Below are 17731 nucleotides of genomic sequence, written 5' to 3'. Positions count from 1 at the left end.
AGTAAAGCTTTTGACAAGGTCCCGCATAGGAGACTGGTCAAGAAGGTAAGAGCCCATGGGATCCAGGGGGCCTTGGCGCGTTGGATCCTAAACTGGCTGAGTGGCAGGAGGCAGAGGGTGATGGTCGAAGGTTGCTTTTGTGACTGGAAGCCTGTGTCCAGTGGGGTACCTCAGGGATCGGTGCTGGGTCCCTTGCTGTTTGTGATCTACATTAATGATTTGGATGAGAATGTAAAGGGTATGATCAGTAAGTTCGCGGATGACACGAAAATTGGTGGGGTGGTAAATTGCGAGGAAAGCCTCAGGCTACAGGACAATATTAATGGGTTGGTCAGATGGGCGGAAAAGTGGCAAATGGAATTTAACCCGGAAAAGTGCGAGGTGATGCATTTTGGACGGACAAATAAGGCAAGGGAATACACAATGAGTGGTAGGACCCTAGGAAGTACAGAGGGTCAGAGGGACCTTGGTGTACATGTACATAATTCCCTGAAGGCAGCGGAACAGGTAGATAAGGTGGTTAAAAAGGCTTATGGGATACTTGCCTTCATTAGCAGAGGCATAGAATATAAGAGCAGGGAGGTTATGATGGAGCTGTACAAAACGCTGGTGAGGCCACAGCTGGAGTACTGTGTGCAGTTCTGGTCGCCTCACTATAGGAAGGATGTGATTGCTTTGGAGAGGGTGCAGAGAAGGTTCACCAGGATGTTACCTGGGATGGAGCGCCTCAGCTATGAAGAGAGACTGGACAGGCTGGGGTTGTTTTCCTTGGAGCAAAGAAGGCTGAGGGGGGACCTGATTGAGGTGTACAAAATGATGAGGGGCATAGATAGGGTAGATAAAGAGGAACTTTTCCCCTTAGTAGGGGGGTCAATAACAAGGGGGCACAGATTCAGGGTAAGGGGCAGGAGATTTAGGGGGGATTTGAGGAGGAACTTTTTCACCCAGAGGGTGGTTGGAAGCTGGAACTCACTGCCTGAAAGGGTGGTAGAGGCAGGAACCCTCACAACATTCAAGAAGCATTTGGATGAGCACTTGAAATGCCATTGCATACAAGGCTATGGACCAAATGCTGGAAAATGGGATTAGACTGGACAGGGAGGGATGGGCGGCGCAGACACGATGGGCCGAAGGGCCTCTTTCTGTGCTGTAAAACTCTATGACTCTATGACTATGACTCTTGTTTCTGGTGTTTCTTCTGAAATGGGCTAATCTGGGAGGTGCGAGGGGCAACATCCACTGAATGAGGTAATTGCACTGTACTGGCAGCGAATAATATCCTTCCATTCTGATGGTACCGAGGTTACTTTACATCAATTACAACTAGCAACTGTGGACTTGGGGAGATGAAGGCACAAAGGAATGGGACACCCCCCCCCCCCCAATGGCTCAGTGGGTAAATGTACCACCTTGTGTGACAGTGAGTCTTACAAACCAATCCTCAGTCTGTGCTGAGTTAGCTACGTTCAGCAAGGGAGATGAGAAGTGTACTACACTTGGTGTCATTGCCCCCGGAATAGGAAGGTGAAAAATTAGCTTCCATTCTGATCACAATTCAGTGACTCCTGGAGAAAAGTGCGCCTGTGTGAAAATCAGGTACGGACAGGATTAGGCATAGCCATAATGCCTGTCACAGTTGACCAGCCCATTTGTATTCAATATTTAGGCTCACAAATGAAGGTGGCTCCTTGGGTGATTGTGAAAAAAACATAATTGTAATCTTTATCTCTGTTGCTCTTTTCCTCCAGTTCCCAATTCAACAGTTACACCGCCTGAATCTCCTCCACCCAGCGATTCCCTAGGCTCATCCTATTCCATTAATGGTCTTCTTGGGATTGTACAGTCCAGCAATGAAACCAAGAGGAAAATGGCTGAAAGTAAGGAAACCAGACTGGGGCTCAAGTGAAATACACCTGTAGTGCACTTTTCACTGTAATTTCTCAGTCTGATCACTAACTGCTGCTGTTCTGTTTGTCAGTTTATTTTTAAGCTGCTTGTAAAAATCCTGCTGCTAATATGGTGATTTTCCTCATGGAGTGATGTGCTGCCATGAAAGTTAGTAAATTATAACCGGACAAGGTGGGGATTTGAAATCTTAGTCCAGGTGCGAGTAGGGTTGCCATCATTTCTCAAATCAGACTGGACCATGTGCAGGGTGGGGAGAGGATGTGATCATGGCAGGAGTATTAATAAATTGTTTAAAACTGTTAATATCTAATGTCTCCATATAATGGGACACAGATGGAGCAGGGGGAATGGACATAGACATTTTAAAAACTACAAAACAAAATACTGCAGATGCTGCAAATCTAAAACAAAAACAGAAAATGCTAGAAACATAGAAGGTCACACAGGCTGGCCTACTGAGTGTTTCCAGCATTTTCTGTTTTGAAAACTGGACCTTGAGTGTCCAGTTTTCATTTTAGAAATTTCTTGGCAGCCCACTCAAAAACCAAACTGTCTGGTCCACAACAAACATGTGGCAGCCCTAGTGGTGAGTTGAAATTGAAGTTTTGTCTTTGATTGGAATTGATCATCCTTCTTTCATTGCTGCTAATCAAAACGTATGTATTCGTCCCTCTGATGGTACAGGTGCTATAGTCAACAATCAGGGTCTCAAAGCTGGTCCCTGATTCTGATTATTAAAAGCATTGTAATAAATCACTTGATTAATACCTGGGGCTCCATACTGTGCAACGCTTTACTTCCCTCATTCTTCCTTTCACCATACAATTTAAAACCTTATCACCATTTCCTAATTCACCTAATTTTATCTCTTAACTATCAATTTGGATGATTGAGTCATCCATTAAATCAAAAGTGCCCCTTTTTAAAGGGGCACAAACAATGAAATCTTACTCTTTTCCTCCTTGGTGGTGTCCTGTACTCTGGACCTTGGCCCTTCACCATGGTGTCTCAATAAATTTCCCATTAGATTTGAGCAATATGGAAATTGGTTCTTAGCCACAACCCAGTCTCATCTGCAGCACCTTTTGTGATCAATAATGCTCCTCGGACCAGGAATAGCCCTGGACTCGGACTACATACGAGTCCTGTAGGTGCTGCACTAACTCTCTTCTCCCAGTGTGAATTTAGCTGTAATTCCCATTACTAGTGGGGATGGTTCAGTGTTTAGTTTTCCACCTGGTGACTCGTACAGGACTCGTATGTAGTCCAAGGATGTTCCTGGCTACTTCAAGTCCATCCTGTTGTTGGAGATGGTTCAAGAAGCATTATTGATCACAAAAGGTGCTGCAGATGAGATTTGGTCATGGATGGGAACCAATTTCCATATTACTCAAATCTAATGGGAGTTCATTTAGATTTTATTTTTTATTCATATTCACACTTTAGGAAGGATGTGAAGGCTTTAGAGAGGTTACAGAAGAGATTTACTAGAATGGTTCCAGGGATAAGGGATTACAGTTATGTGGATAGACTAGAGAAGCTGGGGTTCTTCTTGGAGCAGAAAAGGCTAAGAGGAGATTTGATAAAGGTGTTTAAAATCATGAGGGGTTTAGATAGAGTAAATAAAGAGAAACTGTTTCCAATGGCTGAAGGGTCGATAATGAGAGGACACAGATTTAAGGTGATTGGCAAAAGAACCAGAGGCGACAGGAGGAAAAACTCTTTTTATGCAACGAGTGGTTAGGGTTTGGAATGCGCTGCCCGATAGGGCGGTGGATACAGATTCAGTAGCAGCCTTCAAAAGGGAATTGGATAAATACTCGAAGGAGAAAAAATTGCAGAGATATGGGGAAATGGCGGGGAAGTGGGACTGACTGGATTGCTCTTCAAAAGAGCCATTGTAGACTCGATGGGCTGAATGGCCTCCTTCTGTGCTGTACTATTCTATAATTCTATATGTTCACATTTATTATCCTTCTCAATTAACTCCCCTCCTCTCCTGAAAATGTTGACTCTTTACTAGAGTGTAGGAATCCTGGATGATTTTCCCCTCTGTAGTTTATAGGTGCTGAGGCCAAATGTAATGCCTTTGCTACCAGCCTGGCTAAGATCAGCTAATACAGCACAAACAAGAAATCAAAGCTGAGGCCTACCTAGTTTGTATGGCTTAGTACTACATCAAGAGGCACATTTACCAACTGACCTACTGGGGCAACATCTAAGTGCAGCCCTTTTAATGCAGCCTGTAATTAAGATGTCATTGGTAGCATGGTGCAGAGTGCAATCAAATTAAATGAGCAAAGGGCTGAGTTAGAGTTTGTCTTCAGTTTTTAGTCATGGTGACTATGATTCCAGAGGAATTAGCAGACTGATGATTAAGCTGCAAGTTTGCTGGGTTCATGAAACATGTTTGATTTAACTGACCTAATCCTTTGAGTCAGCAGTACTGACTCAGAATTACAAATAACAATTATTCAAATAAGAAAGGAGTTTCCTTTCTCGTGTGCACCCAGCCTATGTTTTGTAGGTTGCCCCCATTGTCCTGCAACTTTATTCTGAGACTCCAATAAATGTCCATGTCTATAAATCTACAGTGTGATATTCCGTATTAAGAGTTCTAGAATGTAGCTTTCAGCTGGTAGTTTATGAATGAAAAGTAAGAAACAAGGTGAAAGTCCAAAGCCCATAGTGCAGAACACCACTAAGGCTGAAGAGTAAAAGAGAAGGCAAGCTTAGAACGGTTAAGGCTTTCCCTCAACACCTTTCTATTGTATTCACAGCTCATGGATAATTTGTATAATTAAACAATGAATAAATCTATTAAATAAAAACAGAAAATGCTGGAAATACTCAGCAGGTCAAGCAGCAGTGTAGAGAGAGAAACAGAGTTAACGTTTCAGGTCAATGACCACTCAGAAAGTCTCTCCGCATAACTGAAGTCCCTCATCTCTAGTACCATTCAGGTCAATCTCCTCTGCACCCTTGCCAAGACCTTGACATCCTTCCTAAAGTGCAGTGCCCAGAATTGAACACAATACTCCAGCTGAGGCCTAACCAGTGTTTTATAAAGGTTTAGTGTTACTTCCTTGCTTTTGTACTCTATGGGAACACCATTGTATACTTCACTCCAGTCTGAAAATAAACATTCACCAGTACTCTCTGCTTTCTGTCCCTTAGTCAATTTTGTATCCATGCTGCCACTGTCCCTTTAGTCCCATTGGCTTTAATTATGCTAACAAGACTATTATGTGGTACTTTGTCAAATGCCTTTTGAAAGTCCATAAACACAACATCAACCGCACTACCCTCATCAACCTTCTCCGTTACTTCATCGAAGAACTCGATCAAATTAGTCAAACACAATTTGCCTTTAACAAGTCCGTACTGACTTTCATTTATTAGCCCATATTTTTCCAAATGCCAATTTATTTTGTCCCAGATCATCTAAAAGTTTCCCTCCCACTGACGTTAGGCTGACTGGCCTGTAGTTGCCGGGTTTTATCCCTCTCCCCTTTTTTAAACAGGAGGGTAACATTTGCTATACTCCAGTCCTCTGGCACCACTCCCATATCCAAGAAGAATTGGAAGATTGTGGCAAGAGCCTCCGCAATTTCCACCCTTACTTCCCTCGGTAACATAGGATGCAACCCATCCGGACCAGGTGACTTTTCTACTTTGAGGACTGCCAACCTTTTAAGTACATTCTCTTTATCTACTTTATCCTAACTAATAATATCACTACTGCCTCCTCTACTGCTAAATTGGCAGCATCCTCTTCTCTAGTGAAGAAAGATACAAAGAACTCATTTAGCATTCCAGCCATGCCCTATGCCTTCACAAGATGATCTCTTTTATGGTCCTTAATCGGCCCCCCCTTCCTTTGACACCCTTTTACTATACATGCCTTAAAATAGGCATTAGTTTGGTTGCTCTTCTCTGCATTGCTTGGAAATCCTTGCTGTAGTGACCAGAACTCTACTCAGTACTCCAGGTGTGGCTGTATGTGGCTTACTAAATAATAAACAGAATCCAAAATGACACTGCAAGGTACTGCAACAGCACAACTTAAAAACAATTAAATTAGAATCAGTTCACCAGGGGTTAATATTCCCATGCCAAGTCTGATAACCATCAGGACTTCTGGTTAAAACTTTCACAGACTTTCACTATGCACCTTTTTGTATGCAATTCTGGCCACTTGAGCATCCCCGCTTTCCTTTGCCCCACCATTTGCGGCCGTGCCTTCAGCTGTCTAGGCCTTAAGCTCTGGAGTTTCCTACCTAAATCTCTTTGTCCCTCTCACCTCCTTTTAAGACGCTCCTATGTCTTTAATCAAGCTTTTGGCCACCTGTCCTAATATCTGTTTCTTTGGCTCGGTGCCAATCTTTGTCTGATGACGCTCCTGTGAAGTGCCTTAAGCTATTTTAGTACGTTAAAGGCGCTATATAAATACAAGTTCTAATTGTTAATAACAACAGAAAATGCTGGAAAAACTCAGCAGGTCAGGCAACATCCGTGGAGAGAAATTTGAGTTGACGTTTCGGGTTTGACCCTTCTTGTGGATGAAGGGAAGTTCCAGTTCACTGATGGAGTTTGGCTCTTTTGCCAGAACTAAACAATACAGGAAAATGCCACAATTTTTATACAGATTTAAGGGCCTCGAAAGACTGCTGCCAGTCATTCAAGTTCAAAGATTTAATAAATAGGGTCTACTGCTTAGAATGTCAATACTATCATCTCAGTTTCAAATATCTGCTAACATCTTGACAATAAATGATTCACTTTGCAACTAGAACAAAACCCCTGTATCCTGACTAATTTACAGACCAATCAACCTGGTTTAGTACCCATCCTCCATTTTGAAACCTAGAGAAGAAGGTCATAGAGTCATAACAGCACAGGAGGCCATTTGGCCCATCGAGTCCATGCCAGCTCTCTAGAGCAATCCAGTTAGTCCCATTCCCCGCTCTATCCCCGTAGCCCTGCAAGTTTATTACGCTCAAGTGCCTATCCAGTCTCCCCTTGAAAACATTGAGTGTCTCCGCTTCCACCACTTGTCGGCAGCGAATTCCAGGTCATCACCACTCGCTGCGTAAAAAAGTTTTTCCTCACATCCCCCCTGTATCTCTTGCCCAAAACCTTAAATCTGTGTCCCCTAGTCCTTGTGCCATCAACTACTGGGAACAGCCTTTCCCGTCTAGACTATCCAAACCCGTCATAATCTTGTACACCTCGATCAAATCACCCCTCAACCTCCTTTGCTCTAATGAAAACAAATCCAGCTTCTCCAACCTGTCCTTGTAGTTAAGATCCCCCATCCCCGGAACCATTCTGGTAAATCTCCTCTGCACCCTCTCAAGGGCCTTCACATCCTTCCTAAAGTGTGGTGACCAGAACTGGATGCAATACTCCAGTTGTGGCCTAACCAGCGCTTTATAAAGGTTCAGCATAACTTCTCTACTTTTGTACTCAATACCTCTAGTTATGAAGCCCAAGATCCCATATGCTTTGTTAACTACTCTCTCAATGTGTCCTGCCACCTTCAGGGACCTATGCACATTAACTGCCAGGTCCCTCTGTCCCTGCACACTCTTTAAAACTGTACCATTAAGTGTATATTGCCTCTCCCTGTTCCTTCTGCCAAAATGTATCACCTCACACTTCTCTGTATTAAATTACATCTGCCACTTGTCTGCCCATTCTGCTAGCCTTTCTATGTCCTGTTGCAGTCGATTGATATCATCACCACTGTTTGCCACACCCCAAAGTTTGGTGTCATCGGCAAATTTAGAAATTCTACTCTGTATTCCAATATCCTGGTCATTTATATGTATCAAAAAAAGTATAAAATGGTAAGTTTCTATTTTAACTTTAGCCATTTGAAAACAGATAGAGTTTTAGTTTCACTACCAGGGCAGTAATCTGGCGGAGTGGAGTGCCCACCACACGGGCTCAAGTTCTACATGTACGCTGACGGCACCCAGCTTTATCTCTCCTAGAATCATAGAATGGTTACAGCACAGAAGGAGGCCATTCGGCCCGTCAAGCCCGTGCCGGCTCTCTGCAAGAGCACCTCAGCTAGTTGCACTCTCCTGCCCTTTCTCCATAGCTCCGCAAATCTTTTCCTTCAGGTACTTATCCAATTCCCTTTTGAAAGTCACGATTGAATCTGCCTCCACCACCCTTTCAGGCAGTGCATTCCAGATCCTAACCACTTTCTGCGTAAAAAATATTTTCTTCATGTCGCCTTTGGTTCTTCTGTCAATCATCTTAAATCTGTGTCCTCTGGTTCTCGACCCTTCCACCAATGTGAACAGTTTCTCTCTATCTACTCTGTCTAGACCCCTCATGATTTTGAACACCTCTATCCTGACTCACCCACTGCATCTGTGTTGTCTGACATCAGTACCATATTTCTTCCAGTTAAACATTGGGAAGACTGAAGCCATCGTCTTTGGTCCCGACCACAATCTCCGTACCCTCGCCACTAAGTTCATCCTCCTCCCCGGCCGGTGTCTCAGGTTCAACCAGACAGTTCGCAACCTCAGCGACCTATTTGACCCCAAGCTCAGCTTCGGAACCCATATCCTCTCCATCACCAAGACCACCTACTTCCATCTCCGTAATTGCCTGTCTCCGTCCAGCTGGTGATGAAACTCTCATCCATGCCTGTCACCTCCAAATTCAATGAGGTAGATCTTGACTTTGTGCAATGGTGTAAAATGGGTGATAATAAGTCAGCAGCCCATTTTACATCTCTCCCGAGTTTTATTTCCCTTGACTTCACCCGTTCTATACTATCGCACAAAGTCAAAATCAACTCCAACTATTCTAATGTTCTCTTGGTCAGCATCCCATCCTTTACCCTCCATAAATTTCAGCTAATCCAAAACTCTGCTGCCCGTATCCTATCCCGCACCAAGTCCCGCTCCCCAGCACCCCTGTACTTGCTGACCTACATTGGCTCTCAGTCCTCTAACACCTCAAATTTAAAATTCTCATCCTCTTGTTTAAACCCCTTCATGGCCTCGTCCCTCCATAGCTTGTCCAGACCTACAACCCTCCAAGAATTCTGCACTCCTCCATCTCTGGCCTCTTGTGCATTCCCCACTCACTTCATTGATGACTGTGCCTTCAGCCGTCTAGGCCCTGTAATTCCCTCCCTAAACCTGTCCGCTTCACCGCCTCGTTCTCTTCCATTAAGATCCTCCTTAAAACCCACTTTTTTGAGGAGGTCCGCTGGTCTGTCACTGAAATTACCACAGGAGACTGGTAGACCCATGGTATTTCAGGGCCTATGTGTGGAACTCCTTAGTCATCTTTCCTAATAGCTCCTACTTTGGCTCAGCATCGATTTCTGTCTGATTACACTTCTGTGCCTTGGTAGGTTGTTCCATGTTAAAGGTTCTGTATAAATGCTAGTTGTTGTTCTTCTTGTTCATGTTATAGAAACCACCCGATTTTAATTTCATGGAATAAAAATCAGGCAAATTCTACGATGGGTGGGTGCTCCATTCTGCCAGATTACCACCTAGGTGGCAAAGACAAAAATCTATCTAAATATAAAAATTTCCCTATTGTCAGAAGTAAATCAAGAAGGAATAATTAAGTGACAACAAGCTCAGGATTTTAAAAATTTGTAGAATAAGGGATGACTGAAGAGATAAGGAGTTCCACACATAGGCCCTGAAATACCATGGGTCTACCAGTCTCCTGTGGTAATTTCAGTGACAGACCAGCGGACCTCCCCAAGGAGTCTCTGCCATTTCTGCCAGTCTCTACGTTGCCTTGTGAATGGCGAAACTTCTGACTTCCTTTTACAAGGCAACTGATGCAAGGGCAGGGCCAGGGATTTGCTCAGCCAGCAGTCCTTGCTACTGAGCCACATTCGAGAACTGCGTTTCAGTGGCAAGGGCACACATGGGGCCAATTGGTGGGACCCAGTTGCTGCAAGGGGTTTGGATTCCTGAAGAGGACATTTAAAAAACTTTAAATGACTTCCTTGCTTGGCCCCCTTGCTCAGGGGCCAATTGGAAATTTGGGCAGGGGTCTGGGCAATCCGTACCCACCTCCAACCATTGACGGATGGCCGACCCAGCTTCTAGGCATATAGGGCAGGTGGATGCCAAATAATTACTCCAAGTGGCACTTCTGCCTGCTAGCAAATGAAGTGCCTTCCTACTGAAGCAAACTCTGCCGGGGCAGGTTTGTAGGGAACTGGCAGACGCAATCACAGAACAACAACCAGGATCACAGCCCATGGAATTTTGGGAACATAGCTTTAAGTATCTGAAAAGAATGAGTTAGAGCAGGGCAATGGAATTTTTGGACACTGTAACGTCAGGTGTGTGAAATTTTCACGCTTGAATTCTAAAAACACCAGTGAGGTAGTTATAGATTGTGCCCTTCCAAACGTGGGCTGTTTCTGGAGACAGCATTTTGAGCTGTATAGCACTGGGGAGAAACTGATGGTTCCAGGTCTGTTATTGGGAGCAGTGTGAGGCAATAAATTAAGAGCATTGCATAAGTATATTGGCACAACATTAAAGTGTAGTGGTTTTGCTAATACTCTGGGGGAGGGTTTAAACTAAAATGGCAGGGGGTTGGGAACCTGAGCGGGGAAACAGAGGAAAGGGAAACAAGGATAAAAGCAAAAGACAGGAAGGAGAAAAACAAAAATGACAGGCAGAGAAATCAAGGGTTTAAATCAAACATGGCCACAGTAAATAATAGTTCTAAAAGATCTAAGAGCGTTAAAAAAACAAGCCTGACGGCTTTGTGTCTTAATGCGAGGCGCATTCGTAATAAGGTGGATGAATTAGCTGCGCAAATAGAGGTAAACGAATATGATATGATTGGGATTACGGAAACATGGCTCCAGGGTGGCCAAGGCTGGGAACTCAACATCCAGGGGTATTCAATATTCAGGAAAGATAGGCAGAAAGGAAAAGGAGGTGGGGTAGCATTGCTGGTTAAAGAGGGGATTAACACAATTGAAAGGAAGGATATTAGCTCTGATGATGTGGAATCTGTATGGGTAGAACTGAGAAATACCATGGGGCAGAAAACGTTAGTGGGAGTGGTATATAGACCTCCAAACAGTAATACGGAGGTCGAGGATGGCATTAAACGGGAAATTAGAGAAGCGTGCAACAAGGGCACAGCAGTTATCATGGGTGACTTTAATCTACATATAGATTGGGCTAACCAAATTAGTAACAATACTGTGGAGGAGGAATTCCTGGAGTGTATATGGAATGGTTTCCTGGAACAATATGTCGAGGAGCCAACTAGAGATCAGGCCATCTTAGACTGGGTATTATGTAATGAGAAAGGATTAATTAGCAATCTTGTTGTGCGAGGCCCCTTGGGTCGGAGCGATCATAATATGATAGAATTCTTCAATAAGATGGAGAGTGAAATAGTTGATTCAGAGACTAGGGTCCTGAATTTAAATAAAGGAGACTACGATGGTATGAGGTGCAAGTTGGGTAGGATTGATTGGGGAATGTCACTCAAAGGGTTGACAGTGGATGGGCAATGGCAAACATTCAAAAATTGCATGGATGAACTACAGAATTTGTTCATCCCAGTTTGGCATAAAAATAAAACAAAAAAGGTGACTCAACCGTGGCTAACAAGGGAAATTAGGGATAGCATAAGATCCAAGGAGAGGACGTATCAATTGGCCAGAAAAAGCAGTAAACCTGAGGATTGGGAGCAGTTTAGGATCCAACAAAGGAGGAAAAAGGGATTAATTAAGAGGGGGAAAACAGAGTATGAGAGTAAGCTTGCAGGTAACATAAAAACTGACTGTAAAAGCTTTTATAGATATGTGAAGAGAAAAAGATTGGTGAAGTCAAGCGTAGGTCCCTTGCAGTCAGAATCAGGCGAATTTATAATGGGGAACAAAGAAATGGCAGACCAATTAAATACATACGTTGGTTCTGTCTTCACAAAGGAGGACACAAATAACCTCCCAAAGATGTCCGGGAACATAGGGTCTAATGAAAGGGAGGAACTGATAGAAATCAGTATTTGTAGGGAAATGGTGTTAGGGAAATTGATGGGATTGAGGGCCGATAAATCCCCAGGGCCTGATAATCTACATCCTAGGGTACTTAAGGAAGTGGCCCTAGAAATAGTAGATGCATTGCTGGTCATCTTCCAAAATTCGATAGACTCTGGAACAGTACCCATGGATTGGCGGGTAGCTAATGTTACCCCACTGTTCAAAAAGGGTGGTAGAGAGAAAACGGGGAATTACAGACCGGTAAGCCTGACATCGGTAGTGGGGAAAATGCGAGAGTCCATTATAAAGGATGTAATAGCAGAGCACTTGGAAAAAAGTGACCGGATCGGACAAAGTCAACATGGCTTTACAAAAGGTAAATCGTGCTTGACTAATCTACTGGAATTTTTTGAGGATGTAACTGGTAAAACAGATAAGGGAGAACCAGTGGATGTGGTGTATTTGGATTTTCAAAAAGCTTTTGATAAGGTCCCGCATAAGAGATTAGCGTGTAAAATTAAGGCACATGGGATTGGGGGCAAGGTATTGACTTGGATAGAGAACTGGTTGGCAGACAGGAAGCAAAGAGTTGGAATAAACGGCTCTTTTTCCGAGTGGCAGGCAGTGACGAGTGGGGTACCGCAGGGATCGGTCCTTGGACCCCAGCTATTCACAGTATATATTAATGATCTGGACGAGGGAACTAGATGTAATATCTCCAAGTTTGCAGATGACACAAAGCTGGGTGGGCATGTGTGCTGTGAGGAGGATGCCGAGAAACTCCAGGATGATTTGGACAGGTTGGGTGATTGGGCAGAAGCATGGCAGATGCAATATAACATGGATAAATGCGAGGTTATCCACTTTGGTGTCAAAAACAGGAAGGCAGATTATTATCTAAATGGCAATAGATTGGGAGAAGGGGAAGTGCAACGAGACCTGGACGTCCTTGTGCACCAGTCGCTGAAAGTAAGTATGCAGGTGCAGCAGGCGGTTAAGAAGGCAAATGGTATGTTGGTCTTCGTAGCAAGAGGGTTTGAGTACAGGAACAAGGATGTCTTGCTGCAGTTGTACAGGGCCTTGGTGAGGCCACATCTTGAGTATTGTGTGCAGTTTTGGTCGCTTTATCTGAGGAAGGATGTGCTTGCCATGGAAGGAGTGCAGTGAAGATTCACCAGGCTGATACCTGGGATGGCAGGAATGACGTATGAGGAGAGATTGGGTCGATTGGGCTTGTACTCGCTGGAGGTTAGAAGAATGAGAGGGGAACTCATCGAAACTTATAACATTCGAACAGCACTAGACAGACTAGATGCTGGAAGGATGTTCCCGATGGTCGGGGAGTCCAGAACCAGGGGTCACAGTCTAAGGATAAGGGGTAAGCCATTTAGGACAGAGATGAGGAGGAATTTCTTCACCCAGAGAGTGGTGAACCTGTGGAATTCTCTGCCAAAGAAGGCAGTAGAGGCCAATTCATTAAATATATTCAAGAAGGAGTTGGATATATTTCTTAAGGCTAAAGGGATCAAGGGATATGGAGAGAAGGCAGGAACAGGGTACTGAATTTGGATGATCAGCCATGATCTCATTGAATGGCGGAGCATGCTCGAGGGGCCGAATGGCCTACTCCTGCTCCTATCTTCTATGTTTCTATGTTTTAGTGTGAGTTTTCTTTTATATAGTGTATTGAAAGGGATACAGTAAATAAGCCCAGTAACAACACTGTAGGAGACTGAGAAATTTTGATATCAGCACAGACTTCAGAGATGACAAAGTGCACATAGAATAGCATATTTGGATTTTAGGATTGACAAGTGAGTCAAGTTGAGAGGAGGTTCAAAGTTCACTGGGCTTTTTTAGTTGTTTTGTTGCTAAATAAGCAGCAACGGTAAATGCAAATAGTGTTGACAAACACGGAATTTTTTTCTTTTGCAGGTGAGCAGGACAATTGTGTGATCAGTGCTGACTCCCAGAGCAGTAGTGGGGGTCCCCGGAAGCAGCTCCGCACTGAGGCCTTTGCCCAGCAGCTCGAGGCCCTGGACTGCGCCTTTGAACGGCAGCATTATGCAGAGGTCTTTGCAACTGCCAACCACAACAAGGGAGAGCAGGTGAGTGAAGAGCAGCCAGCAGCCCTGGCACAGTCTCCGAAGTAATGGTTACTTATTGAAATTCAGAAGATGCCATTGTGTTGAAGTTTATTACACCAGGATGTATGTCCTGTGTGAACTCAGCTGAATTGGCTGGCCACCATTCCAGTCACTTGACACTTACATGCTTTGGAAACAGCATTTATCAGAACAAATTGGTAAACTCTGCTTTAGTTGTATAATGGTTGTCCATTCTTTTCCCTCATGGGGAACTGTTTTGAATTATTCAGCAAAACTATTCCAACAAAGGCCCTGAGACCTCTGTGTACACCTGACACCACATGTTGCCTTGAATTGACTTAAGTCTACAGACAATACACAGATTTTTTTAAGTGAATTATAATGAGCAAATAACAGTAAAAGTGAGTTATTGCTGCATGGCATCTTGCCTGACACGGTGTGTTAAAGAAGGAACTTTGCTAACCTAATATAAATAGGGTCTTGGCAGCTGGTGGGGGAAGGTGTCAATGGAGCCCAATGTGAAGAGGGTGAGTAACTGTCATCTCCCAGAGACCTGGGAGCAGATACTTCCTCAATCTGTCCCTCAGCCACACAAGCTGTGTTCCCGGTAAGGGAGATAATATGGGAGGGGTTTATGATGATAATATTTCTTAAATAATTTCCTTAAAAACCCATCAAAGAGAGACCTTTTTTTTCTCCATGTGCTGGACTCATATGGCTGTCTGTGACTCTGTCCATCATTTGTATTGTGATCACTAGTCCCACTACAAGGAGAAACTGTCTGCTTTAAATGGAGCCAGGAATTACAGTGAACTAAGATGGAGACCACCTTAGGTGAACCAGCTTCCTATTATTTGAAGCAGTGAAGAAGCAGGCTGTCAATCTCTTTGCTTATCCTTTAGACAACGGCACTGCTGATGGCCATCATATTGGAATGGGATTGAAGGACGTGCGAGAAGGGATGGTGTTGGAGTTGATCTTTGGAAAAAAGGATGGGGTTGTTGGATCTAGTGGTCTTTTGGCTGTTTCCCTTCCAGGATATCACTGAGCGGGTGCAGGACATTCTACATAAGAACATAAGAAATAGGAACAGGAATAGGCCATTTGGCCCCTCGAGCCTGCTCCACCATTCAATGAGATCATGGCTGATCTTCTGCTTCAACTCCATTCACCGGCCCTATCGCCAGATCCCTTGATGCCCTTACCAGTCAGAAATCTATCGACTTCTGTTTTGCATATACCCAATGACTGAGCCTCCACAGCCCTCTGGGGTAGAGAATTCCAAAGATTCACCACCCTCTGTGTGAAGAAATTTCTTCTCATCTCAGTCCTGAATGGCCTACCCTTTGTCCTGAGGCTGTGGCCCCTGGTTCTAGATTCCCCAGCCAAGGGAAACATTCTCCCAGCATCCACCCTATCAAGCCCTGTAATAATTTTGTATGCTTCAATGAGATCCCCTCTCATTCTTCTGAATTCAAGAGAATACAGGCCTAGTTTACTCAATCTCTTCTCATACGGCAGTCCTGCCATCCCAGGAATCAATCTCGTGAACCTTCGTTGCACTCTCTCTATGGCAAGTATATCCTTCCTTAGGTAAGGAAACCAAAATTGTACAAAGTACTCCAGGTGTGGTCTCACCAAGGCCCTATATAATTGGAGTAAGACTTCTTTACTCCTGTACTCAAATCCTCTTGTAATGAAGGCCAGCATACCATTTGCCTTCCTAATGGCTTGCAGCACCTGCACATTCACTTTCAGTGCCTCATGTACAAGGACACCCAGGTCCCTTTGAACATCTGCATTCCCCAATCTTTCACTATTTAGGAAATACTCTGCCTTTCTGTTTTTTCTACCAAAGGGAATAACTTCACATTTATCCACATTATATTCCATCTGCCATGTTCTCGCCCACTCACTGAGCCTGTCGAGGTCCCCTTGAAGCCTCTTCACATCCTCTTTGCAACTGACACTGCCATCTAGCTTTGTATCATCAGCAAATTTGGAAATGTTACATTTAGTTCCCTCATCCAAATCAATGATATAGATTGTGAATAGCTGGGGCCCAAGCACCGATCCTTGCGGTACCCCACTAGTCACAGCCTGCCATCCTGAAAAAGACCCGTTTATCCCTACTCTTCGTTTTCTGTCTGTTAACCAATTCTCAATCCATGCTAGTATATTACCCCCAATTCCATGTGCCCTAATTTTGATCACCAACCTCTTGTGTGGGACCTTATCGAAAGCCTTCTGAAAATCCAGATACACCACATCTACCGGTTCCCCTTTGTCTACTCCACTAGTTCACAGAAATCACAGAAACCCCACAGTGCAGATAAAGGCCATTTCGGCCCATCGAGCCTGCACCGACACATATCCCACCCGATCCCCGTAACCCCTACACCAACACATATCCCACCCTATCCCTGTAACCCCACGTATTTAATCCCCCTAACACTAAGGGTCAATTTATCATCGCCAATCAACCTAACCCGCACATCTTTGGACTGTGGGAGGAAACCGGAGCACCCGGAGAAAACCCACGCAAACACGGGGAGAATGTGCAAACTCCACACAGACAGTCGCCCGAGGCCGGATTCGAACCCGGGTCTCTGGCGCTGTGAGGCAACAGTGCTAACCACTATGCCACCGTGCTCCTCAAAGAGCTCCAATAGGTTTGTCAAACAGGATTTCCCTTTCATAAATCCATGTTGACTCTGCCCAATCTTACTATTAGTTTCTAAGTGCCCAGTTATTGCATCCTTTATTCTGCGAGAGGAAGGGGAACAGCCAGAAGTCCTGGTCTATGTTGGAACCAATGATATAGGTAGGAAAAGGGTTGAGGTCCAACAGGCAGAGTTTCAGGAACTGGGAAAAAGATTTAAGAACAGGACCTCAAAAGGTGGTAATCTCTGGATTACTCCCAGTGCTGTCTTCCTGTTTCTGTACTCACCAGCACTGGGAGTAATCCAGAGATTACCACCTTTTGAGGTCCTGTTCTTAAATCTTTTTCCCAGTTCCTGAAACTCTGCCTGTTGGACCTCAACCCTTTTCCTACCTATATCATTGGTTCCAACATAGCCCAGCAATCTGAAGCCCACCCTCCTGCACCACTTCTGCAGCCACACATCCTGTACTCAAATCCTCTTGTAATGAAGGCCAGCATACCATTTGCCTTCCTAATGGCTTGCAGCACCTGCACATTCACTTTCAGTGCCTCATGTACAAGGACACCCAGGTCCCTTTGAACACCTGCATTCCCCAATCTTTCACTATTTAGGAAATACTCTGCCTTTCTGTTTTTTCTACCAAAGGGAATAACTTCACATTTATCCACATTATATTCCATCTGCCATGTTCTCGCCCATTCACTGAGCCTGTCGAGGTCCCCTTGAAGCCTCTTCACATCCTCTTTGCAACTGACACTGCCACCTAGCTTTGTATCATCAGCAAATTTGGAAACGTTACATTTAGTTCCCTCATCCAAATCATTGATATAGATTGTGAATAGCTGGGCATTGACTCCAGTTCTGGGACAAGAGGGACCTGTATAATAAGTCAGATGGGTCGCACCTGAACAGGGCTGGGACCATTGTCCTCGTGGGAAGATTAACTAGTGCTGTGGGGGAGGGTTTAAACTAATTTGGCTGGGGAATCGGCGTCAGGACACAACAGAGAGGAGAGACAAGGTGCATAGAAAACTAGG

The 17731-nt window shown here is 44.3% G+C and overlaps 1 protein-coding gene across 2 annotated transcripts in view; it reads left to right on the top strand.

Moving 5' to 3' along the window:
- Window positions 1–17731, top strand: part of pax8 (paired box 8) — an 86659-nt gene that overhangs the window by 48542 nt on the left and 20386 nt on the right. For both annotated transcript variants that reach the window (XM_085971368.1, XM_085971369.1), the window contains exons 6-7: window positions 1749–1877; window positions 13856–14028. In XM_085971368.1, coding sequence (XP_085827494.1) covers window positions 1749–1877; window positions 13856–14028 — 302 coding nt within the window. The remainder of the gene's footprint in view (window positions 1–1748; window positions 1878–13855; window positions 14029–17731) is intronic.

The sequence above is a fragment of the Somniosus microcephalus genome, chromosome 30 (assembly GCF_052327205.1).
Source record: "Somniosus microcephalus isolate GS21.2 chromosome 30, FLI_Smic_1.0, whole genome shotgun sequence".
Lineage (NCBI taxonomy): Eukaryota > Metazoa > Chordata > Chondrichthyes > Squaliformes > Somniosidae > Somniosus > Somniosus microcephalus.
Note: the sequence above shows the minus strand (reverse complement) of the source record. Positions and strands in the feature narration are given on the sequence as shown.